This window comes from Halichoeres trimaculatus, unplaced genomic scaffold (assembly GCF_033239565.1).
Source record: "Halichoeres trimaculatus isolate MK-OKI-2021-1 unplaced genomic scaffold, fHalTri1.1 fHalTri1_scaffold_15, whole genome shotgun sequence".
Classification (NCBI taxonomy): domain Eukaryota; kingdom Metazoa; phylum Chordata; class Actinopteri; order Labriformes; family Labridae; genus Halichoeres; species Halichoeres trimaculatus.
Window position 1 is genome coordinate 12,700,997 of NW_027437193.1, and position 24,679 is coordinate 12,725,675.

Sequence of the window (24,679 nt, forward strand, 5' to 3'; positions counted from 1 at the left end):
GTTTATTTTGTCACTATAGAAGCGAGACCTGCCCTTTTTTCAGCGACCTTTGCCTTTAGTGGACAAACCTCACCTGTAAGGTGTTGTCAGTACTGATAGTGTAGCTATTTCTGTATTTAGTTTAAAGTTTGTAGAGACTGTTAGTCTTAGTGTTAGTGTTTATCTGAAACGATCTGCCTCATTTCAGGCAATTTGAACATTTTCAGCTTTTGTACTTAAGAATGTACGTCTCATATGAATTTGACTTGCTATGCAGCTCCTAGAAGACTCTTTAGAAGAATCTTTAAAACAGAATCCATGAATACACTATCTGTCTTTGCCAAATCTGCCCCTTTTACTTTTACTTAATACTCTGTGAGGCTTAGGTGCAGAAGTTCTGTGAAGGATTAAAAATGATGAAAAAGAAAGTCATCTTTTAGGATAATCTACTTCAGGAGTATCTCTGTTATTTCTTAATGCAGACTGGAAGTGACAAAAGCCTTTAAACACGTTTTGGTGCACTTAGTAAAATAGACTTGGAGTGTAGTGAAGTCTTCCCAATGAAAGGGAGATTCTTTTTTTTTATTATTTCTAGTGACATCTTGAGCTGAAAACATGTATGTGTGGCAGTGGTCATAGTCAGCGTTAGATCCATCCCCATTGTCAGAACAGTTCAGGCCTGTCCACGTTAAACTGCTCTCCTCAGCTATTCAGCCACGGGAACAACAATTGGCCAAGCTATTTGTAGCTCCACATCCCCTCAAACGGCTGATTATGTGCAGGAATGCAAACTAAAATCATCCATTCTTTTAATAAAGCTGCTCTTTTCACTTTGACATACTCACTGGACTTCATTGCTGCCTGCTTTCCTTACATATCTCTCCTTTAGGGCTGCAGTTCCAGCGAGTTTGCCCCACTTCCACAGTTCTCTGCGACCCCTGTCTGGTGAAGACAGTAGGGAGTGAGCTCAGATGATGATTAATAAGGTTATTGGTTGGGTGAGGTCAGGAATCGAGGGCAAAGCTGGCAGGATGGGAGAGTTTTGCTTGGGAATCTGGAGCCTGGTTGGTCAGTGGAAACTCGTGAGTGTTCTCCACTGTTGCTGTAACTTAATTATATTTTGACATGGAAGCATTAGTGACAGTGATTCTCCCTCACTGGGAGCTCATAAGGAAATGGAATGCCCCTGTTTTGCCACCCCTGGGTTCACTGTCACTGCCGTTTATCCAGTGGAGCTGTTCGATATGCACTCTTTCTAGGTAAATGGGATTTTCTGTCAGTAGATGTTATGTCGAGCACAGGCTTTGGCTTAATACCTGTTGGATGGTCTGTACCATTATTAATAAACACCAAAGCAGGTGGAGATGGAGTCCATATTTCACTCTGACTGCCCTCCCTTAATGCTAGCAGCGAGGAAGCAGTGCGGTATTCACGCTTTGAATAGCTTCACTGGTTTGTATGATCACATTTGTCTTTCCACAGGCCCAACCTGCAATGCCACTGCCTTTATTTGCATGGCAAACTGAACAGCCGTCTGCACAACTGCTCACATGTGGAAAGCATATTGTCTCAAAGAGGTGGCAGAAAAGGAAGTGAGAACTCAGACCGGTCCACATGCCTCGCGCTGGCATGCAGAAAGGGATGATGTGGCCGAGTCTCCCATGGAAATTTTAACTCAGACTTTTAATGTCTGGAAAAGAGCTTGTGTGTGTGTGTGTGTGTGTGTGTGTGTGTGTGTGTGTGTGTGTGTGTGTGTGTGTGTGTGTGTGTGTGTGTGTGTGTGTGTGTGTGTGTGTGTGTGTGTGTGTGTGTGTGTTTCTCTCCCCTTGAGCTTAAAGAAATAATTACCATATGTGATGTCAACCACTGGCCTTTGCGTTTAGTATAACTATACGTTTTTTTCTGTAACCACCACATTTCATTAATAGGGTGATGAGATGGTTTTACGTGTTATTATTTAGTAATCCCGGGGATGTGTCGCCCTCTGGCTGAAGCAGCATCAGCAGAAATAGGATAACATGGAGTCCTGTGAGCGCTGGTTTGTTTTCCCAGTGATTTTTTTCCTCTCCTCAGCCTGCCACATGGTGAGACATAGACTGTAAACTTCTGTGCTGCCACCCAATGCATGCTGCCTGCTCTGAGTCATTTGTTCACAGAACATTTATTCAGAATGTCATGGCATTCTTCTTATTCACGGTTATTCCTACAGTACATGCCAGATATATAAAAAAATAGAATACAGATCTGTATTATTTTCTCTGCAAAGTTCCAACCCTCTGTCCCCTTTTCTGCCTCTCATCTTCCTTCTATGCCCTTTCTCTCACTTTGTCTGGAAAGCAGAGAAACTCCTAAACTTTTTGGAAATTTCCAAGCCAAAATAAGTGTTTATCTAGGAACAGCATCACCTCTACAAATGACTTCGTAGTACTGCCTACAAAAAGAGCTTTGTCAGTGATCCCACAGTATTAGCATCATATTTGCTAGCATAGCCCGGAGCACAGTTTGGGCTGAGTTAGTAGTCTGGCTTCCTGCGCCATCTGGCCCAGCAGCAGCACAGCGGTCTGATAGCAACCACAGTCATCCTTCTCTATCTGACTTCAGCTAACCGTCAACCTTGATGATTACAACCCAAAAGTCAGCTGTGGTTACTGACGTTTCACATTTATAGTTTGAACCCAGATGACCCTGCATCTGTGTTTGTGTTGGGTGTTTGTAAACAAAAAAACAGATATGTGCAGTAGGTAGAAACACAGATGTGCCAGGCATTCAGGCATCTTTGAATCTTCCTATATAGCAAGGTTATAATAGTTAACTAAAACAAACCAAAAACGAAAACTGGAATTTAAAATACATTGCAGCTAACTCAAACTAATAAAAACTAGAAAAGAAAACAAAAATGATAAGTAAACTAAAACTGTATCTTCTGTTCACACAACTACCTGAAACTAACTAAAATTATAGACAAAATTCCCTTAGTTATAGTTTTTGACAATATTAATAGCCTTTAGGATTTAAATTAATCTGACACATTTTCCCAACCAATTTTAGACAGTTTTAGGCAGTTGTCAGTGCCGCACAGCACCATGATAGCGGTGTCTAGGGACGAGCTTGTTTACTGCACTGACTGGCTGAGCGCTGTGCTGCGACGAAACGTAGTGGGGCAATGAATCAGAGCATCTGGAATAGTTCAACTGTTACAGAGTCCAGAAAATAAAAGGTCGAAACTAACTAAAACTAAACTATAATGACAAATCCAAAACTATTATAACCTTGCTATATAGCAATCTATACTTATAAAATATGAATTCTAAACTAACTAATTAACTAACTTATGAAGCATCTCTCATAAATTCAAAATGTAGCCCAAAGTTCTTCATAAGAAAACAGAGACTGCAAATGACAGAAATATGTAAGATGAGTCTTATAAAATTCTTCAGCATAATAAAGGTAAAAGAATAAAATAAGTTGAACTAAAATTTAATGAATTAGTCTACAGGAAGTGATTTGTCAAACTTTTTTGACTCTGATAACAATCACTGTAACCCGTTGATACCCTTGGAGTAGTCACAGTATTAAAGGGCAGGAACACATAACAGCAGTAATGAAATTTTATGATATTTTAACACCTCCTCATAGGTTTCAGATATTTGATATGCTAACAGGACTAGAAACTAAATTTTTTCCCAAAGAATCTCAAGTTTTCTGCTTTATTTATTGAAATTGGTAAGATATCACTCAGATTAAGAATAGTGCATTCGCTTCTCTCTGAATGAAGTTACCTCAGTAGTTTATAATAGTTTTTTTGATACTTTTCAAAACGACATCCTTTTGGACTATACAGCTAGCACTGTTTAACATGAGATAATATCCCCCCAAAAATAGCAAAAGATTTTTAATCATATTTTCAACCCAGAGCTGCCAAGCATGAAAGAGTGAAAGTAACAAAGCTGTGGTGGGGGTACATAGAGATGAAGCGAAGAGAATGAGCACTGCTAATGAAATTCAAGCCATGAAACGGAATACAAGGCGGTATTTATTTTAGCTACTGTAACACATTTCAGCTTAATTAGTGTAAGTCAGTTTTTCCCAACTACGCTTTTTCTATTCAGCATATTTAAAATGTTTGACTTTGTTTTTTGCTCGTTAAACCGGCTTCTCTTTGTCACATTAATGCTTCAGTCAAATGGCACTTGAGTCTCCCTGCTTTATTTTTTCCCCTCATTTGTTCTTCTCTTGGCCTTGCCAGCTGCACATGCACCATCCCTCCCCTCCCTCCTCCTTCTTTCCATCACTCCTAAGCATAGGCACTAACACTGATTGAACATAAGGCTCACTATGCGACTGTATACTTGGGATGGATTTTTTTTCCTCCCTTCCTTCACTTTTTGTTGAGAACTTGTTTGGCCACATACCTAAAATAGCTCTCTGACGTGTACAGTCCTGTTAAGGAATGTTACTGTGGCTGTCCAGAGTTCTCTGCGGCAGGAAGTTATGCAAACGTGCATTGCAGAGTACAGAGCCTTGTGATTAGGGTCCTGAAGGACTCGGTTCTTCAGTGTCTTTTTCCCAGTCCGGGCTGTTTTGATTCTATTTGACCAAGAAGGACCCTTTTTTCTCACTGTCTATGGCCAGTCTTGTATATTCTCCCTCCTAAAAGCTGACATAATGTATGTATTTTTTAAGTTAAACACACGGTGGTTCTCTGCATAGCCTTTTGTGTAAATAAAAACCTTACCCTGTCATTAATTTCTCCCATTCTGACTCCATGAATGTATACGATGTCATTCTTCTCCTCCCATCTTTCTCATTTCCCCTCCCTTTCTGCTTTTCTCCCAGCTCCCACCCATCCCACAGGGCGACGGCTTGTTTTATGTCTCATATGGGTCAGGGGGTGGGTGGGGGTCTGGCCCTGACCTCCTCTGCAGAGCAGTAGCAGTTACTTAAGAGGATTCCTCACTGTGTCTGAGCTGCTGATTCACCATGTGTCATCATTGTTTTGCTCAGAGATGCAAAAAGTAATTTCTCCCTGTTTATTAGAGGATCATTCATGATACAGGAATGACCAGATTCTTGCTGTAGGGAATCAAAAGGATGCTGCAATCATCAACAAGAGATAAATGATCTGTAAATTTTTACTAAGTTTAAACATTATAGTTTAATCAGGTGAGCCATTTAGTGTTTTATATTGTGAAGAAAAAACGTAGGTTGGTTTACCCCTAACATCTGGCCCTCACTTGCTTTAAAGAGAGAAAATGCATAACTCTGTGCTGTTTTCAAGTGTTTGTGTCCCTGTCTTCTTTTAGCCATTGTGGATTATGGAAGATTAGATTAAATCCTGCCAGTAGCACTTATACGCCTGACTTGAGCCAATCTACCCTGTACTGTGTCTTTGTAGCTCTTTGAATTCCCAAGATGCAGTCTGATTGTAGACGCTCTACCAATTATGTTCATCCTTGTATTAAAGTCAAAAATATTTGGCGTTGAGATAAATAAAAGGGATTCCAAAGTAGGTCAGTCACTGGAGAGACGGAGGGAAATAACCGCATGAAGTGAAGGTGTTGCAGCCCTGTATTGTGGAGTTTACCTCACTGTTTGTTTATGTTAGGCACCACCCTGTCGCCTCATTCACCGCTCCTTCACTTGCTGCATTTAAAACTGTGACCAGGGTGGGAAATCCTGCTTTTAGTCATCCAGCTAAAATCTACATCAGAAACAGAAATCCAAGCAAGTTTTGATGTCTCATTTTAAATAAAAATGTCTCATTAGAGTTAATTTGAGCTGGATTTGACTCAAAAGTCCAAACAGTCAAGACATAAAACAATAAGTTTATTTCCCTTTTTAATGGTTCTTAATTTGTAAGAAACATACATTTGTGTGCAGAGCTGAGTTTTTGGGTTGCACCATGAAAAATTTGACAACTCTTCTCATTGCCAGTGCCAAACAGCTTTCTCTACCCTTAACCCAACCAACAATTTTTTCTTACCCCACAGGCAGATTTTTGTTACGCTTCACAAGCAATTTAGGCATCGTTTTTGTCTTCTAATATCTTGAAATGTGATATTTTGTCTTGAAAAAGTCCCACTTCTAGATATATGACTGATCGTAACCAGGGATTTAAATGAGATCATCAGTGTCAAAACAGCTGATTTCTAAATGCTATATATCAGTTTTCTTGTAAGCGTTGTTTAGGCCCACATTGATTTACGGCACATAGAAGTTCCTATGATGATGACTGCTTGGCCGATAGAGTATAACAGTAATAACAGATCTGTGTTTCTCTCAGCTGAAAAACATTTATTGGCTATATTTCATGGAAATGGCATTAAAACTCTGTAGGGCTGGGAAGTGGTAAGATTTTGTCAATACTGATGCCCTTATCGATCTAGTTCTTTATCAATTCCCTTATCAATTCCTGTTGTGAATTTTCTTGGTACAAAAAGAAGCTTTACAGGTTTTCTGTGTCAACAACATTTAATTGAGTTTATACGGTAAGTGAATACAGTGTAATTGGTCCCCGAGTCTGGATAGTTCTGGGCAAAATCATACAGAAACAGGTCACAATGTGACGTACTGTGTTGTAGTATATTAATAATTCAAGTTGGCCATCTAGTGTCTCAAAGTGGTTATAGCAATGGTTTAAGTTGTTAGGAAGCTTTCCTTAGTTATGAAGTCAGCCATGAGCCTTTCAATTGCCTGTTAGCTTTTGACATTTGAAATTCTCAGTATTTTTTACAAAGAGTTGATGTGATATGTTTCTGTGATGAAAGTTGAAATTCTATTCTGAAGCTGAAGTTCCACTGATGTATGCTAACTGCTAGCATAACAGTGCAGTTTCCCATATACGTTAGCATCAAGCTTGCACTATTGTGCGATTCCCATCCCTAAAACTCTGGGGCTGAACTGTCAAAAAGAAAAAGGACAGACGAGCAGAAGAAAGTGTAGCAGGAGAGTGATAGAGCACGAGCTGAAGGCTAAAACACAGGTTAAGTTGTTTGTAATAATGTGCATTACAACCCACATGCAGCATTTATACTACAGTGGTCTGTTCGAACTTGTGAATTTGAGTTAAGTGAGGTTACATTCGCTCTGCTGGGTGAGGTTGGGGTTGGTAGATGAGCGGCGGTAGGTTATAACCAGGATTCACTAACATAATGGACATGTCTCAGAGTACCAGGCTGTAAGTAGCGCTAAATATAGCCTGGTTCTAACTTGTAAACTGAGTTTACAATGTTTGCTTGTTTTCAGGTTTCAAACAATAGTGCCATGTAACTATTAAGAAATACGTTGCCTTGTCTCTTTTTATCCAGTAGAAAAGTTGTCTTAAAGAAAAAAGTAGTGTTAAAAAGATCTGCTCTCCATTCATTTGCATATACTTACTTATAAGACTATTATATTTAGGGATGGGTACCGAGGGAGTGGAAGAATAGGTGATTTTACACGGTGGACATGAACACAGAATAACAGGGTTATATATTGAAGAATAAATATGTTAAATTAAAAAGAATTTACTTTACTTTTAATTTGTTGATTTGAAGTTTCTGCTGTGTTGCTTCAAATATCTGTAAAATTTTAGTATTTGCTTCAGGGAAATGTTTACAAACAAGGATTTCTTTTTAATGGCCCCATTAACTTCATATTTATGTAGTGTATGAGTCCCCTAAAAGCATCGCATAAAAGCGTCGCATAAGTGAAATTGTAAATTGTAATAAATACAGAGGCATGAGCCAAAGCGAATAAGCTTGTGCTCTTAGCATCTAGCTTCAAGCCCTTCTTTGTGATAAGTTTGTTGGTGTCTTAAACAGTGGCACTCAGCTGAGTGGGGGAAGTGAGGAGCTGTGAGAAGCAGAACCCAGTAGGAGCTTTAGAGCAGACACTGTTACCTCTTTGGAGTCTATTGAAATCATAAGTCAGACGTTATGTTGAGGAATTAGTCTGCTATTTTTAGCTTAGATTGTTCTCCAGCAGCATAGTTTATGATTACATCTGGAGTTGGCAGCTGACTGAAGCATTCAGACTCCCTCGGATATATTTTTACCTCCACCTGTGTGACTCTTGATAACATACATTTGACAATGATAAAACCAGATGTGATGTGACTCTACTGCAGCGAAACCCTGCAGCATACACAGCCTGCTTTTTAACCCATCTCCTCTCTCCTACAGGACGGCCTGGACGCTCTCGTGTATGACCTCGACTTCCCTGCCCTGAGGAAGAACAAGAGCATTGACAACTTTTTGAATAGATGTAAGTAGTTCTCATCATGTTTTCCTCCCTCAACTCAGTCTTAAACATCCTGCTCGTTCATGTTTTACAGCCCCTGCTACATATGCGTATATAAGCCCAGGCTTGGAAAAAGAAGGCTGTTTTTGGGTCACTGCTTCTATGTAGGCTTGGACATAATAGGTGTCTGCTGCTTAGTGTCCCCAACAAAGAGGCTTTCATAAATGGTTGGTGACCCACATGGTGCCTATCGTGATGGCTTCTCTTTTTCACATTGTCCTCCGAGTGGGGAACCCCACGTTTATGCTTTCACAAACACAAAAATACCAACGCAAAGGCTGAATCTGGTTTTCCAGGTTTTAACAGATCAGGAAAAACAACGGCAGAGTTTCTCAGCATCGACATTATGGGAAATAGAAAACGATCACATTTCAGTGTTTATGCCAGAACTTGTTCTTGTAAAGCCAGGAGCATTCGAGGTGGGGGGCAGGGCATCGATGTTATATCACAGGGATAAACTGTATGTCTTTAATTTCCTGAATTACATACAGGGGAGCATATAATTTAACCTAAAGACTTTAAATAAGCAACAATTGCTTCTCCCACCATCTCTGCCATAACTGCACGTTTCTCTCCCTGTGAGGCATGTTTTTTTGCCCTCTTGTTTCAGTTTCTCCACTTTCTTAAAGAACTTTTCTCAAAATCAAACCTTTTTATGACGTGTAGTCTGGGGAGTGACATCTCCTACTGCTGTGTTAGAACTTCACAGTTTGCAAAGACATGTCTGTGAAAGAAACCACACTCGTGCATTTTGTAATCACTTTTAAAATCTGTGGAATTCACATGAGTTGAAGATTAGATTTAGTCAGGATAGTCTTTCTTCAACTCACAGAGGGAGTCGTCTAGCATAAACAGTCCTCTTTCTGTGCCTAAACTTGGCTCTAAACACGCTATTTGATCAGTTTATGGAATCTAAAATTCACTTTTCCATGTTTGATAGACAGCCCAAGCTACTGTAAACCCCTGCGGCTGAAACTGCCATTAAACATCTCCTCAATTACTGCAGCTACAGTAGCTCTGTGTGTAGCAGCCAAGTGTTTGAACTGCATTGATGGATACGGACTAATGGACTGGACGTCTAGTGAGACGCAGCTTGGCCTGAAGGGCTCTTTACTCTAAATCTCTCTCTTCCATGTATTGTGCTTTACAATCCAATCACCTCTGCTGATCGCTCGGCTGTATACACGATGAAAACCCACCTCCACCCACACACACACACTCACACTCACACACACACACACACACACACACACACACATGTAAGCATATCTCTAGAACTAACATGAAATCCTATTTGTGCCTCTTCTAAACATGGCGCCCATGCTTCTTTTGGCCCTCTGGGATTTGTCCAAGTAGGGATCATGATCTCAGGAACTTGTGTTCTAAGTGGAAATGACTCACTCTTAAATGGTCTTCTTCTCTTAACGCAGACTTGATATTTTTAGATCAATTGAACTTGATGCCCCTTGCTACCCACCCACCCACTCCCTCTTCCATGTGGTCCTGTGCCAGTTTTGACCCATGTGAATTGAAAATTATCCCCCTTGTTCAGCTGTGACCAAATTTGGCCGAACACTGAATGCTATCTCCCCAAAGGGGAGCCAGTTAGCATTGTTAGATCAGGGAGAGGCCAACAAACTTTCCCAAAACAGCGTCCTTCAGCTGTGGAGAGGAGCTGTGAGCTCTCTGTCCACCAACAGGCCTTGATGTTGGTTGTGAAAGGAAAACTGCTTTAAAATGTAGGAACTACGTTGAGGACTGGGTTGTGGATTTTGCCACCTTGACCTGTGATCTAAAGAACAAAGCACTCTTTATATATAGTGTCTCACTTTGAACATAAATATGGGGATTGTTGTTAAACAGCAGTAGGACTGAACAATTAATCGATTTCAAACCGACATTGCAATGTAATAGAATGGCAAAGGCTGCAATTAGAAAAAAAAAAAATCATGTTCACAGACCTGGAGGGAATATAGTAACTTGTACTTGTTCTCCCTCAAAACCAGCAAAGTCAAAATGCTGTTTTTTCCTGGCAAAAAAAACCCTGGGCTACATCAAGAAATGCAAAAAAAGACTTGTTTAAATGCTAACAGCATCTTTTGTTGGTTAGTCATACTATAAAATGACTTAAAACTTGTGTTAAGTGAACAATGCAGAAGATACCCCCCCCCAGAAAAAAAATAAATAAAAAAATAAGATAAAATAAATAAATAGAATAAAATAAATAAAATAAAATAAAAAAAATGAAATAAAATAGAATCATAGGCTTAATCGCAATATTGATCTAAAAAAATCACAATTCGATTATTTTCAAAAATCGTTCTGCCCTAAACAGCAGCTTAGAACAGCAATGTGTGTTAATGTGAAGTTAAACTGCATGAAATTATGCAACTGGGACACCACTATATATTGCCAAATTCCATACAAATGAAAGACAGAAGGTTGTACACTGAAAAAAATGAATCAGAACAAGTGTTTTTGTCTTTAAAAATAAAATGTCTCGTAAGACTTAATGAGCCACAACTACCTGACAAGTCCAGAAAAAATGTCTCATTTCAAGATATTAAAAGAAAAAATGATGACCGATTCGCTTAAGAGTAAAAATCTGCCACATGCCATGTCTGCCATGTACAAAATGTGTTTTACTACAAAAAAGTATTTTTTTTTACTGCATGGTGAACGTGGATCATAGTATTACTAAAATAAGACATAAACCGTTGCTTAGATTTCAGTTTTTCAGTGCAGAGACTTGGCCCTATTGTGGTCTTTTGTGCACTCATAAATGGTAAAATCAATAAAAGTGAAATCAAAATCAAGGTGTTGATATGAACCACAATGCTTTTTGATCAGATCCTTAATAGGCTGTTGATCTGTGATCAGAATTTTCATTCCTTTAGTTCCTTATTTGTAATTTCAGATGTCTAGATGTCTGGATGTCTGGAGCGACTTCCTGAATGTCTGTTTCAGAATAAAGGTGTCTCAAAAGGGGGAAAGCAGACACAAATCACTCTGTTTCACTACTTTTCTTTTACCTGTTTAGACCTCTGCTGGAACACAGGTAGTAGAGCTTATTTTGCTTCCAAACTTATTTTTCTTCTAATATCTGTATTTGTTTTTTTCCAGATAAGGAAACCATTAGTAAAATCCGTGATCTACGCATGAAACAAGTGGACTATGAGGTGGTTAAAGTTATCGGCAGGGGAGCATTTGGAGAAGTGCAGCTGGTAAGGAAGCCCATCTGTCTTTCATTTCATTTCATCTCAATAATATTCATAAATTGGTCTAAAAATATGTTTTTTATTTTGCTCTAAATCTTTGATCTATTTCAGGTAAGACACAAAGCCACAAGCAAGGTTTACGCCATGAAGCTGCTGAGCAAGTTTGAGATGATCAAGAGGTCGGACTCGGCTTTCTTTTGGGAGGAGAGAGACATCATGGCCTTTGCCAACAGCTCATGGGTTGTGCAGGTATGATGAGACATGAAATGAAGTGTTTAAAACCTGCCTAACTTTGTGTGGAAAATGATGTTGTGTGGGTCTCATATAACTTTTGAAAAGATTTCCTCATTTTTGACTGAATTTTTCCTTCTTGGTGCATTGTTTAAACTCATTGTTTCTTCTTCGTAGCTCTTTTTTGCATTCCAAGATGACCGCTACCTCTACATGGTGATGGAGTACATGCCCGGCGGGGATTTGGTGAACTTGATGAGCAATTATGACGTTCCAGAGAAGTGGGCCCGCTTTTACACAGCTGAGGTGGTTCTGGCTCTGGATGGGATCCACTCCATGGGCTTCATTCACAGGTTACAACTCTCTCTCTGTGCACTAAAACACTTCAACACTTATTCATTTCATGTGGAATATGCAATTAATTTCATCCATGAGTCAGTGTGAAGGGTTATAATTTTTAATCAGGTTTTAACTGCTTATAAAACCTCACCTGTAGTAAAGGTGTTAAATAAATTATCACAGCTGTTGACAGCTGTGATAATAAAAAGTAGCAGCGCATGGCTGAATCACTAACTGTTTCTAAAGCAGAGGCCTCTTTACTTAAGCATGAGTTTCCCTCTAAATAAATTTGAAAATCAAAAACTTCTGTTTGAATCTATGTTCTGCTTCCCTACCTGCATCTCTGCAGTAGTGATTCATAAAAGCTTTGGATAGTTGAACAAAGCTGAATCACTTTTTTGCAAATGATTGGAACATTCACAGCATGACAGCTGTATTAAATAGTCCTCTTGCTGTTTGCCTATTAGCCAGCTGGATGTTGCAGTAAAGGGACATTTTAAGAAAACATAAATTACACTCTCTCAGCCTCCAACCTCCTTCACACCTCATTACATCTGACCTATTGCAGCAGAACACTCCAGCAGCTCCAGACTGCTCTGATTTGGAGAGTTACTTTTCTTTCTTTCATTATAGCACCTTGAAACACCTCCTTCCTCCATCTCTTAACTGCTGACTTTCACACATGTGAAGTGCTTCGCTTTTATTGTTCTCCTCATGAGTCTGATTTGTGTTGATACCACTTTGTGTTTGCTTCCTCAGGGACGTGAAGCCTGATAACATGTTGCTAGACAAGACAGGCCACTTGAAACTTGCAGACTTTGGGACCTGCATGAAAATGAACAAGGTACTTCATCCAGTTTCCCATCATGTTATGAAGATTTTCCAGCTGCATTTGTTATAATGTTGGAAAATGGAGGAAAACCTTTGTATTTCTGTTGATTTTGTCTGATGTAAAAAAAACTTTCCAGACTGAAATTTGAAAACAATGATTTTTAAAACTTCCCTTCTGCCTCAGGATGGTATGGTACGATGTGACACAGCAGTGGGAACTCCAGACTACATTTCGCCTGAGGTACTGAAATCCCAAGGAGGAGACGGCTATTATGGCCGAGAGTGCGACTGGTGGTCTGTGGGTGTGTTCCTGTACGAAATGCTAGTTGGTGAGTTCTTGCAGAATATATCGTCACCCTATTAAGATAATGGCTTAAGCCATTTTTTCAATTTTTGGGGAAAACACAAAAAACTTTACCAAATACAGAGCATATGATATTTATTAATCATTTCAATCAAAAATCAAAATGCCTTCACAGTGGAGGACTGTTAACATACATAGAACATTGTGTGCCAATCATGTAACATTAAAGAATAAAGCGACTTAGGCCAATTTTAACATCGTAGTGTGGATTACGCCACTTTAAACCTGCCTTAAACTGCCTTTTTGTTCCATAGTGCAATCTCAAAACTGGAATTACCCTGAATTAAATTAAAGAAATGTTGGGTAAATCTCATTGTTGCAGTCCCTTCCCTCACTTCTCCAGTTTTTTTTGCTGATTTTTTAAAATTGAACTTGACAACTTTTTTAAACCTGTCCATTAACTGTCTTTTAATTCCATAATGCAAACTCAAAATTTGAATAACTCCAACCTAAATTGAACAAATGTCAATCTTGCGCTGAGTAGGCATACTTATACATCTCCTACTAAAAAGCAAAAAGATTTCTTTAATTTTAAATCTTCGAGGGATATTATTGCCTTGTGCTCATGTGTGTTTTGTTACAGAAATAAGTGGTCTAGCCAGCGATAGGTAGCTAGCTAGAAGTAGCTAAATTTGTCGTTAAACTATAATTTGTGAAATTTAGACAAAACTACTACACAACATTATGCACTAGCCTTTACGATGGTGAACTTAAACCTGATCACTCACCAGTTGAAACTGGTTTAAGAATCATGTTTACAGCTCCTTGTGCATCATAGATTCTGTTTCCATCATGAAAGCTTGTTAAATTGCCCAAATCACATATTTTATCTCAAATGATCCAAAATTTTGACTTAGGCTAGAAAGAAACTGACCCCAGTCACCCTATTGACATAGACCATTGTCCTATAGGGGGTTAAAGAGCATGATCCTTTTAGCTAAAGCTTTAAACGATTTTACCAGAGATGACTAGCATTATCAAGAGATGATTTGAGCCAAAAACTCATTTTCTTTAAAAAATGACTGAGGCCATTATTTTGTATGATATGAAACACAAAGATGAGTTTCAGAAGCTTTTTTTCCCAATAATTTTGTATCCTTCAAACAGTTTGTTCTTACCCTGGAGACCTCAGTAACCTTTGAATTTTTTTCATCGTCTCGTGTTTTGGATACAGGTGACACTCCGTTCTATGCAGACTCCCTGGTGGGGACCTACAGCAAAATCATGAACCACAAGAATGCCCTGACCTTCCCTGATGACAGTGACATCTCCAACGACGCCAAGAATCTCATCTGTGCTTTTCTGACTGACAGGTTAGATAGGAGCAGGCTAAGTGCCGGACTCTGAGGAGAGTTCTTATCTTAACACCGTTCTCTTGTTCAGGCAATGATTGTTTTCAGACTCTCAGAGGGGGGGATCTTTATATATTTCTTTTAAAAACACACATACTGACTGTTTGCATTTAGATGTCTTTGAATTGTTGACACTTGTGAGAATAAAGACCTGGGCTTAGGATTTCCTCCCTTACCCCCACAGGGAAGTCCGCCTTGGTCGTAACGGTGTAGACGAAATCAAGAGGCACCCTTTCTTCAAGAATGACCAGTGGACGTGGGAGAACATCAGAGAGAGTAAGATGACTGATTACTTTCACACCTCTTGTTTCATTTGGCAGCCCGCTCTCTGTTACCACAGCCATTTAGCCAGCAATCATGTTTTCCATCTGACCTACTACAGACAGTTGCAGGAAATTCTTGTGGACGAGCCATTCATTCAGTATCCTTTCCAAGACCGAACGTGATTCCTGCTCGGAGTCATAATTGGCAGCGCGGCGCTTTTTGAGGCCAAGTGTAGGGGAAGTGAACACTAATGCGCCAGGATTGACACTGGAGCAGAGAGAGAGATTTAAAAGTAGAGCTAAATCCAGGAGCTACAGTCAGTTCTTTAGTGGCTTTATATTTAATACTTAACCAGGCTGATGTCAGCACTTTGGTGCCGTTCCACTGGCTGAGCTTCTCTGCTCGCTGGCTGCTTTCCCTTGTTTTAAAGAAGGTTTCAAAGGAAATCTGTGATCCAGAAAAACACAGTGGTACAGACAAAAGTTGGAGTCTTAAATCTGTGACTTTGGTCCGTTTTGTAGATAAACTACCTTTAAGCACAGATATGTCCTTTAAAGAGAGGGAATTGATTAAAAATCAAAGCACAAAAGTGTGAACAGATCATTTTAAGGATGGATATCAGCGTATTTTACTTTTAAAGTTGAACTTGTGTCAAGGAACCATTTCAGATTTACGTTTTCAAACCTGTCTTTCCACCCAGAGTAGTCTTTTTTTGCCTTTTACTAATTTTTGAGCTAAAACCAAACATAGTGACAGAACTAAAGCTCCAAGTACTCCAGAATGTGTATACATTTTCTATCAAGACTGTCATTGTGACCTGATGGTGATTTCATAAGGCATTTTCTTGCAAAGAAAAAGATTAGAAGTTTGAGATCAAACTTCTGAGCCTCTTGATAAGTAACACATTTTATCTAATGCACACAGTCTCCTTTGATACTTTTTGAACTGTCGTGGCCTTAATTTCTTTTCTATTTTTGTCGCCCCGTGAAGCGGCTGCTCCCGTAGTGCCTGAGCTGAGCAGTGACATTGACACCAGTAACTTCGACGACATCGAGGAAGATCGGGGTGAGGAGGAAACCTTCCCCGTACCAAAGGCCTTCGTGGGCAACCAGCTCCCCTTTGTGGGCTTCACTTACTACAGCAACCAGCAGTAAGTGTGACAGACTAAGCCCCCAAAGTGTATCACAAATCTGTGTGAGAAACTTTATGTAGTCTCATCATTCCTTAAAAAAAAAAAGACTAAACGTACACATAATTTCACTTCAAATAAGTATTTTGTTTTTGTGTTGACCTGCACTTTTATCGATTTCTCACATCTTGAACTGACTTGTGATTTCAATAGAAGTTTAAAGAGTGCTTTGTCTTCATGGTATAAATCAATCTACCATAGTAGACATTATATGAATACCTCACTGTGGAAGTCATGTCACAGATTTAACAACTGTCTGTTTGTCTCTCTTAATCGTAACATTCCTCCTGATGAGAAACCATGGAAAGAAGATGTTATGTCTTTAACTTGTTATTTATCTTTTTTTTTCAGTCTTTTGCGTACCTCCTCAAAGTCTAGTGACAAACGTAGCAGCTCCTTAAAGGAAGACAAGAGTCATGTAAGAAAACCACTGAAGTTCTTAAAGAGTTTGAAATAAATTTCTGCTGGTTTTCTTTCTCCCCTTATGATTTTAAATGCCCCAAACTCTTCTTCTGTGATCTTAAAATTTGTTTCTGTTTTCCTGTTCAGTTGGAGAACCTGCAGAAAAGGATCTACCAGCTGGAGGAGCAGCTCCACAGTGAGATGCAGTTGAAGGATGAGTTAGAGCAGAAATGCAGGTATGGTGTGAGATCACTTATGAGCAACAAACAAGATGCTTTCAGAGTCCATTTAGATACAGGATGCAGAACATTTGGTCACATAAAACAACTAACAGCACAATGGAGAAATGTTTAACACATTAAGACCTAATGAAAGTTCTTATTAAGTCTTCATTGTAGTAATGTGTTCCTTAAACTTTCTTCTTCACAGGACTTCAAATACCAAGATTGAGAAGCTCATTAAAGAACTGGATGAAGAGGTAAAAACAAACTTAAAGTGATACTCCGGGATGGAACAAGTTGGGTCCTATCACAAGGTTTAGGGCAGAAATTACCCCTACAGCAGTGTTTTTGTGCAGCAGAAGCCCAGAGCGCTCGCACCAAACACCCCCTCCCTGCTCCTCTGACGGTTTCCTATGGATTCAGACGGGGCCAATTTTTACTTGACCAAAAACACAAATAAACGGACTCCCACCAAAAAAATCTGATATAGGTCTGCATTCACGCTTTATTTAGAGAATTTTCAGCGCGTTACTTTCACACAAAAACACCGCTAAATAAGGCTCTAGTTCTCATCGTGTCATAAAACGGCGCTACCTTCGCTGCAGAGCCACAGCTGGCTACGAGACGCTCTCGCCGCTTTGTGTATCAGTCCACGCGCACGGCGTGCCAGATATAAACAAACGCAGGTAGTCTGCCAGGACGAAGAGACACGATGAGAACTAGAGCCTTATTTAGCGGTGTTTTAGTGTGAAAGTAACTCGCTGAAAATTCTCTAAATAAAGCGTGAATGCAGACAGATATCAGACTTTTTCGGTGGGACGAGCAGGGAGGGGGTCTTTGGTGCGAGCACCCTGGGCTTCTGCTGCACAAAAACACTGCTGTAGGGGTAATTTCTGCCCTAAACCTTGTGATAGGACCCAACCTGTTCCATCCCGGAGTATCACTTTAAGACTGAAACAGTATTAAAAAAACACCTTTGGTAGAAAGACTAAAAAGAATGCTAAAGTAGTTGAAAACATCAACCTTGATCCTAGAAACTCCAGGAGAAGGAATGAGTGTCTTCCTGCCACATCACAGCTGCTCTTGTTTCCTTGCCACAGGCGAACCTGAGGAAAACTACAGAGACCAGCATGTCTCTGCTGGAGAAGGACAAGATCATGCTGCAGCACAGATTCACTGAGTACCAAAGAAAAGCTGACCAAGAGGCAGAGAAGAGGCGCAATTTGGAGAATGAGGGTAAAGATAATGAGGTGCTGCCGACGTATGATTCAGACAGTTGGCAATTAAAGATGTAATTGCAGAGTGAGGCAGGAAAGAGGGCAGTCATTGAGGAAAGTGTGTTAATCCCTCATCCTCTCAGCAATATTCCCTGTAATAAACAGCCTGTAGTCAGGTGTGACCTTCGTGCTGCTCGTGGCGAGATAAAAAGGTTTACTTTTTTATAACTATGCAAGACTTGTCCATTAGTGCTCTTTTGGGATCAGATGACCTGATGATATCATATGTCGTTTAAAATTATTATAAACAGGAAATCTTTTTCCCATTGGGATCATTTTCATTAACTGCAAGGTTTGAAGATAGTATAAATGATAGAAATTTGACAAAGTATAAAAATGCTAGTGCCTATTTTAGTCCCCCCTCCCCAAATTAAATAGCTAGTCAATTTGAAACAGCATACCAGCATAACAGCTCAGAAGCTTCCACCTTGAGCGGGATGTCAGAGGAAAGTAATCACTAAGTCAGTCTTGTGAATTGGACAGAATCTAGTTTGTAGCTGAAATTTAGCCTTGAATCCTGCTCTTATTTTCCACCTTTGTTTCCGTAGTTTCCACTTTAAAGGAGCAGCTTGAAGACATGAAGAAGATCAGCCAGAACTCTCAGGCTTCAAATGACAAGATCGTTCAGCTACAGAATCAGGTAAACACTCAGCAGACTCACTTCAACACACTCACACAGTCAGGACAACCTAGAGGGTTAAACATCAACATTTCTCTCATTTGTTCTGATATAACAGCTGGAAGAAGCCAACGACCTCCTGCGGGCAGAGTCGGACACTGCTGCCAGGCTGCGGAAGAGCCACACAGAGATGGGCAAGACAGTGAGCCAGCTGGAGAGCTTGAACCGGGAGCTGCAGGAGAGAAGCCGCGCAGCAGACGCTGAGAAGGCCCAGTTGGAGAAGGAGCTCCTGCTTATGCAGAGCACTCTGGACTCAGAGAGGAGGAACTACAGCCAGGGCTCAGAGGAGATCAGGGAGCTGCAAGGTGACAATGGATACACAACAGCTATAATCCTCATCAAGTTGATATGAAGTGTGATCTTTAGCCAACTCTGAGGAAAAGGCTTGAACTATGATCAGCCTTAATGTGTTAAAAATAGCTTTGTAAGGCTACTAATCTCACTCTCATTTAGATATTTGAGCTCAGTCATTAAACAGCTGCAGAAATTAAAAACCATCCCACATGTTGAGCCCAGACAACGCCCACAGCAATTGGACTAGCTCACGATTTATAATTTGCTTTTCTTAGACACAAGCTTATGAAAGTCTTCAAATTAGTGGGAAGAAGGGAAATTGTTTTCAGAAAGTTAAACAATGTATTTTGGGGTTGTTTCATTTAAAACTATCAATTAGCCACAATAAAAAAACACTGTTTCATTTAATCAGAGCATGGTTGTTAATTCCTGCTTTTACGTTCTGTTCCCAGCGAGGATGGCTGGACTGCAGGAGGACAACAAAAACTTGAAGCTCAGCCTCTCCAAAGTGGAGGCAGAGCGCAAACAGGCCCAGGAGAGGAGCAACAACCTGGAGAAGGTACACATGAGACATCATCTTTGCAAGTGCCTCTAGTCTGTAGAATTTAAAGGAAGCATTTGTTGTGTTTCTCATGAGAAATAAGCCTCATGTTGTTTTTCTGCTCATCATTTCTTCCCCCGCAGGAAAAGAACAACCAGGAGATCGACCTGAACTACAAGCTGAAGACCTTACAGCAGCGTCTGGAGCAGGAGCAGACTGAGCACAGGGGGACACGGGCACAGCTCACTGACAAATACGAGTCCATCGAGGAAGCCAAATCAGCTGCCATGACTGGTATGACTCCTTTGTCAGACCATCTAACTCTGATTATTTTTCAACTTCTCTCAAATCCCACTCCAACTCCTTTTTCTGCTTTCACAATTATTTTCTAAATCTTGTCTTCCTGTTTCATCATCCTCATCTATTTTCTGATCAGCCTCACCTGCAGGGAATATTTCAGTGAGGAATTCCAGTCAGCATGTCAGGACATCACCTCATGCATATTAAAGCTGGACTTAGAAGTAGTTAGTTTTTCTAATAAATCACTGACTTGTCAAGTCGACTATTGGATTTCACCTGAAGCGTACTGAAATAGACCAACATAGTTGTTATCTGATGTTTTATCAGTAATTTATGCCCCATGCATCAGTATATTGTATTTCCATCTCAAAGAAAACCTTCTTTTGAAAGTGATCACTCTTGTTAAAAAAGCTTCAAGCATATTGAAAAAAAATGCAGCAGTTCACATAAGAGGGCACTGTTGGCCTGGTGCTCCCAATACACACCCTTTACACAGAGGCTATAGTCCTTCTCCAACTGTACTTCCTATGTCTTCTCTCTCTTCAGGTTTTATGTTCAATGAGGGTGAAAACGCCCAAAAATATAACTTTGGGGAAAAAAATGCACATAAACATTTGAACATCGTTTTTTTTTTATGACCAGCTCTGTTAGACTATTTCAACTCGTGCTCAACTTGTGTTCAGGTATTTATTAATGGACACAACAGAATGAATATGAGGTTTATACTCCTCATCCTTTATAGCACAGTTGCGCTATGATTTTTGAATATTCAAATAGCTGAAAAACAAATCAGTTAGTTCCTGTGATTTCTGCCTCATAACATAACTGTGTTTTTTTAAATGTTAATACTTGCCCCAGGCTGTAATGTAATTTAGGCCTGAACCACACGTATATGGATATATTCCTAAACACACATTTTTCTGTCCAATTGGGCCTCTCAACCACACGAACACGGCGATTTCACCCACATAAACGGAGATTTTTAAAAAAGTGAAGAAATAAAAAAATTTCCGATTGTGTGGATCCGTGTAGCGGTGTTAAACGAAGCTGGTGTTGACGCGATGACGTCAAGCGCCTAGCAACAAGTCACTGTGTTTGACTGCGCATGCTCATAACGTTCTTCTTCTATGGTTTTCACATTTTGCTAACCTGCCACTTATCGGCCAGGCATGGCATTGCAGGCTTCAGAGGCGATCGTTTTCAGTTTGGCCTCTTCATATGGACAGAGATATTTCTGTGGTGTGGAGGGAGATTTTTTTTTAAATGAGGACAAATATATCCGATCAAAAAATTATCCATATACGTGTGGTTCAGGCCCTAGCCAGCAGGCACTGCTTGTATCTGAAAGCTGTTTTCTTTAGCCATTAAATAACAAAACACCTTCGTAACAACATGAGCAAGTATAATTGTCAGTTTCCACTATGTTTGCCACTGTAAGATTTATGCCTAGAGCAAAACTCTGTAACGCCAAAGAGTAGGACGATTATGAATGTAAACAAAAAAACAAGATTAAGCGCAAACTCTGCAAGGAAAAACCATAGACTGTATAAAAACATGGTCATAGTCTCCCTGACGTCACCCTTCTGTTCCTGGTGCTTGTCGGTCACGTGACCCAGAGCTGTGCCTCTGATTGGACAAGCTCGCAATCTTAATAACAAAGCAGCTTTTTTTGGCTTGGTGTGTATGTGACTTCCAGTACTTTCAGAGCCGGCCTCAAGTGGATGCTCGGAAAACAGCAAATTTTGGCACTTCTGCATTGTCTCATATTCTTAGACCAGGTTGCTGCTTGGAAAAAAACTAGAATATTCAGTTTGCAGATCATATTCAAAACAGACTAGCTCACGCCAATTTTGTCCAGTCATTAAATGAATCACTATCTCCTTATGTCTGCATGGGAGTGGGGCTGTTGGAATAATTGGCAAATAATTAGCATTGACTCACAAATGGTGTTTTTGCTTGAAATGCCCATCCCTTTTTTGTATGTTGGTGGTTATTTTATGCTTAAGCTAATCACTCAAGCAGCATAACTTTATATCTTTTTCTGACTGGAATCAAATCAGTCATGCTTTTGTTTTCTCCAGCTTACAGCTAGTTTTGATTTTAAGATCTTATAGATGACTTTTAAAGCTTAACATTCAAGCGATCCTTTGACCAAGCTCAGAGGATGCACCTCTCCTTGGTGTAATGAGGTCCCAGCTTGTAATCAAGGGTGTCAGTTTTTGCGGTCTGGGTCCCGAGCCTGTGGAGAGCTCTTTACTCACAAAAAGACAGTCACTCTCTTTTTAATCTTCTTTTCAAACCATCTCTCTACCAAAGAGCTTTTCTGAAGTCTTAAGTTATCTGATATTTCCTTCTGTCTTTTAATCTTCTGAGAGGGAACTGTTACATTGGGAACAGATGGATATTTCAGAGTTATAAAATAGCAAGCTGAGTCATGGTTGGTTTGTTGGTATTCAGACAGTTGGCAGAAGAACAAACAGTCGAATGTGATCTCTTGCTGTCCCCCACCAGCTGTCCAGCAGAAGATGTCTGAGGAGAACGGAGCGAGGATGCGAGCAGAGAGTCGTGTTGTGGAGGTAGAAAAACAGTGCTCCATGTTGGAGTTTGACCTTAAGCAGTCTGTGCAAAAGATGGAGCAGCTGATGAAGCAGAAAGAAAGGCTGGAAGATGAGGTAAGTGATCCCTCTTTTTCCTGCTTGAGCTTCTAGAGTCTTCTTTTAAGTTTCAGCTAAATGAAATAAATCTCTTTACTTTTGTGTCTTTCGTTTTAGGTTAAGAGTTTGAGAATACAGATAGAGCAGGACTCAAGCAAGCGTGTGCAGGCCCAGAACGACCTGAAGAGCCGCACACAGGAGGTGGACCGTCTTAGGGTTTCAGAGAAGCAGCTGAAACAGGAGATGAACACGGCGATGGAGAGTAAACGCTCGCTGGAGTTCCAGCTGGCTCAGCTGACGAAGTGAGTGGGCACCCTGCCTTTTTTTTTTTTTACACTTTGTGTTCATGTGTTACATATGTAATGAGAAATTTGAATCACGTTAAAGAAAAAAAAAAGAGAATTTTAAGGCATTTTGGCACTTCTGTCACCTGATTCAACTCTCACTCTAACCAGTGGTAGTTTGAGCCAGGAGCTTTAATTTCCTGCTACTCCTGCACCGGGCAGTAATGCTCTTTGGAAGTCAAGGCGTAAATTGGCCCACAATTGCCTGTGATTTTCAAATTAGTACTATTATTGCAGCTTAGAGGGTGACTCTGCCAAAGCTGTTCTGCGACGGTGTTTACATCAGAGGATTAGGGTTTACTCTGTGTCCAGCTCCATGCACTCTGCTGCTAATCCTCTGGCTGCTGCCATAGCCAGTGCTGGATGGGCTGCTGGTTACATCTCAAAGCGGAGGCTGGCTGAGGAGTGTTGTGCAGGAGTGGGAGTGCTGCAATTAGCCACTTCAAGGATTTAATGAAGACACAGAGTCCCTTATGAAAATGTTTTATGTGTTCACAGACAATACCGAGGCAACGAGGGACAGATGAGGGAACTTCAGGACCAGCTTGAGGCCGAACAGTATTTTTCTGTAAGTACAAGCCTCCAAATCTAAGCCCTTTTCAATTAGTGTTGAAGCTGTCAACTAACTATCTATATTTCTATCTCCAGACACTTTATAAAACTCAGGTCAAGGAGCTAAAAGAGGAGATAGAAGAAAGGAACAGGCAGGTACAAGAGGCTCATAAAAAGGTTCAGGACTTGAGCAGTGAAAGGTAAGAGACATCCAAATCTCATTTTTATTTCTTTTGTGATCTGGGGTTCCATGGCTAATCTAACATGTTTTTACCTGGATCTAGGGACTCCCTGTCTGCCCAGCTGGATCTGACAGTGACTAAAGCGGAGTCAGAGCAGCTGGCCCGGGCGCTTCAGGAGGAACAGTACTTTGAGCTCAGCCAGGAGAGCAAGAAGGCAGTAACGAGACATAAGCAAGAGATCAGTGACAAGGAGGCAACGATTTCACGAGTGAGTTGCACCTGAATTGGCTCTGTGACGTTAATTCTCACCTTTGTGTCCACTACATTAGTTTATTTACCTATCTTATTTACCATTAATGTGTCTGCAGCTGGAGGAATCAAATAAAACCCTGACCAAAGATGTAGAGCTCCTCAGCAAAGAGAAGTCTGAGTTAAGCGAGAAGCTTCAAACTCAGGAAGAAGGTACTGCTCATGAGTTCACTTTTCTTTGTCCCTGTGCTCTAGTGAAGGTTTTGTTCAAGCATTGTCTTTTTTTCCCTCCGCAGAGTATGTAATTCAGAAGGAGGAGATTGCAAATACAATCAAGGCCAACTATGAGAAGGTCCTCAACACAGAGCGCACACTGAAGACTCAGGTAAGGATGTACCTCATGGAGCTAAACCTACCCTCATACTTTTGTGTCATGAGTGTGGAATGGTAGATGACGCTCCCTTCATCTCTTTAATTGATCAGGCGGTGAATAAGCTGGCAGAAATCATGAATCGCAAGGACATGAAGCTGGACCAGAAGAAGAAGGGCAGTACGGCTGATTTGCGAAAGAAGGAGAAAGAAAACCGCAAGCTTCAGCTGGAACTGAACCAGGAGAAGGAGAAGTTTAACCACATGGCCATCAAGTACCAGAAAGAGCTGAGTGAAATGCAGGCGGTGAGTAATGGACTCTGTGTTTAAAAAAAAAGATGAAAAAAATATCTGTTCCCAACTATAATCTCTGATTTTCTTCCAACAGCAACTTGTAGAAGAATGCACATATCGCAATGAGCTGCAGATGCAGCTGGACAGCAAAGAGAGCGACATCGAGCAGCTGCGGGAGAAACTCAACGACTTGCAGCAGCGTATGGATAACTCCAGCGTCACCAGTCTGCAGACTGATGAGACAGACAGCAACATCGCAGGTACGGTCACCTGG

General features: G+C 40.4%; 1 protein-coding gene across 3 annotated transcripts in view; it reads left to right on the plus strand.

The window, feature by feature from the left end:
* The window catches only part of rock1 (Rho-associated, coiled-coil containing protein kinase 1), a 38,216-nt gene that overhangs the window by 5,524 nt on the left and 8,013 nt on the right, over positions 1 to 24,679 (plus strand). For all 3 annotated transcript variants that reach the window (XM_074689339.1, XM_074689342.1, XM_074689340.1), the window contains exons 2-27: positions 8,142 to 8,223; positions 11,383 to 11,483; positions 11,589 to 11,726; positions 11,886 to 12,061; positions 12,807 to 12,891; positions 13,063 to 13,207; positions 14,417 to 14,555; positions 14,779 to 14,870; positions 15,849 to 16,008; positions 16,399 to 16,465; positions 16,597 to 16,685; positions 16,879 to 16,927; positions 17,771 to 17,906; positions 18,496 to 18,587; positions 18,685 to 18,931; positions 19,373 to 19,479; positions 19,605 to 19,755; positions 22,273 to 22,433; positions 22,533 to 22,717; positions 23,258 to 23,327; positions 23,408 to 23,511; positions 23,596 to 23,761; positions 23,862 to 23,955; positions 24,039 to 24,127; positions 24,226 to 24,417; positions 24,500 to 24,665. In XM_074689339.1, the coding sequence (XP_074545440.1) occupies positions 8,142 to 8,223; positions 11,383 to 11,483; positions 11,589 to 11,726; positions 11,886 to 12,061; positions 12,807 to 12,891; positions 13,063 to 13,207; positions 14,417 to 14,555; positions 14,779 to 14,870; positions 15,849 to 16,008; positions 16,399 to 16,465; positions 16,597 to 16,685; positions 16,879 to 16,927; positions 17,771 to 17,906; positions 18,496 to 18,587; positions 18,685 to 18,931; positions 19,373 to 19,479; positions 19,605 to 19,755; positions 22,273 to 22,433; positions 22,533 to 22,717; positions 23,258 to 23,327; positions 23,408 to 23,511; positions 23,596 to 23,761; positions 23,862 to 23,955; positions 24,039 to 24,127; positions 24,226 to 24,417; positions 24,500 to 24,665 (3,283 nt within the window). The remainder of the gene's footprint in view (positions 1 to 8,141; positions 8,224 to 11,382; positions 11,484 to 11,588; positions 11,727 to 11,885; positions 12,062 to 12,806; positions 12,892 to 13,062; positions 13,208 to 14,416; positions 14,556 to 14,778; positions 14,871 to 15,848; positions 16,009 to 16,398; positions 16,466 to 16,596; positions 16,686 to 16,878; positions 16,928 to 17,770; positions 17,907 to 18,495; positions 18,588 to 18,684; positions 18,932 to 19,372; positions 19,480 to 19,604; positions 19,756 to 22,272; positions 22,434 to 22,532; positions 22,718 to 23,257; positions 23,328 to 23,407; positions 23,512 to 23,595; positions 23,762 to 23,861; positions 23,956 to 24,038; positions 24,128 to 24,225; positions 24,418 to 24,499; positions 24,666 to 24,679) is intronic.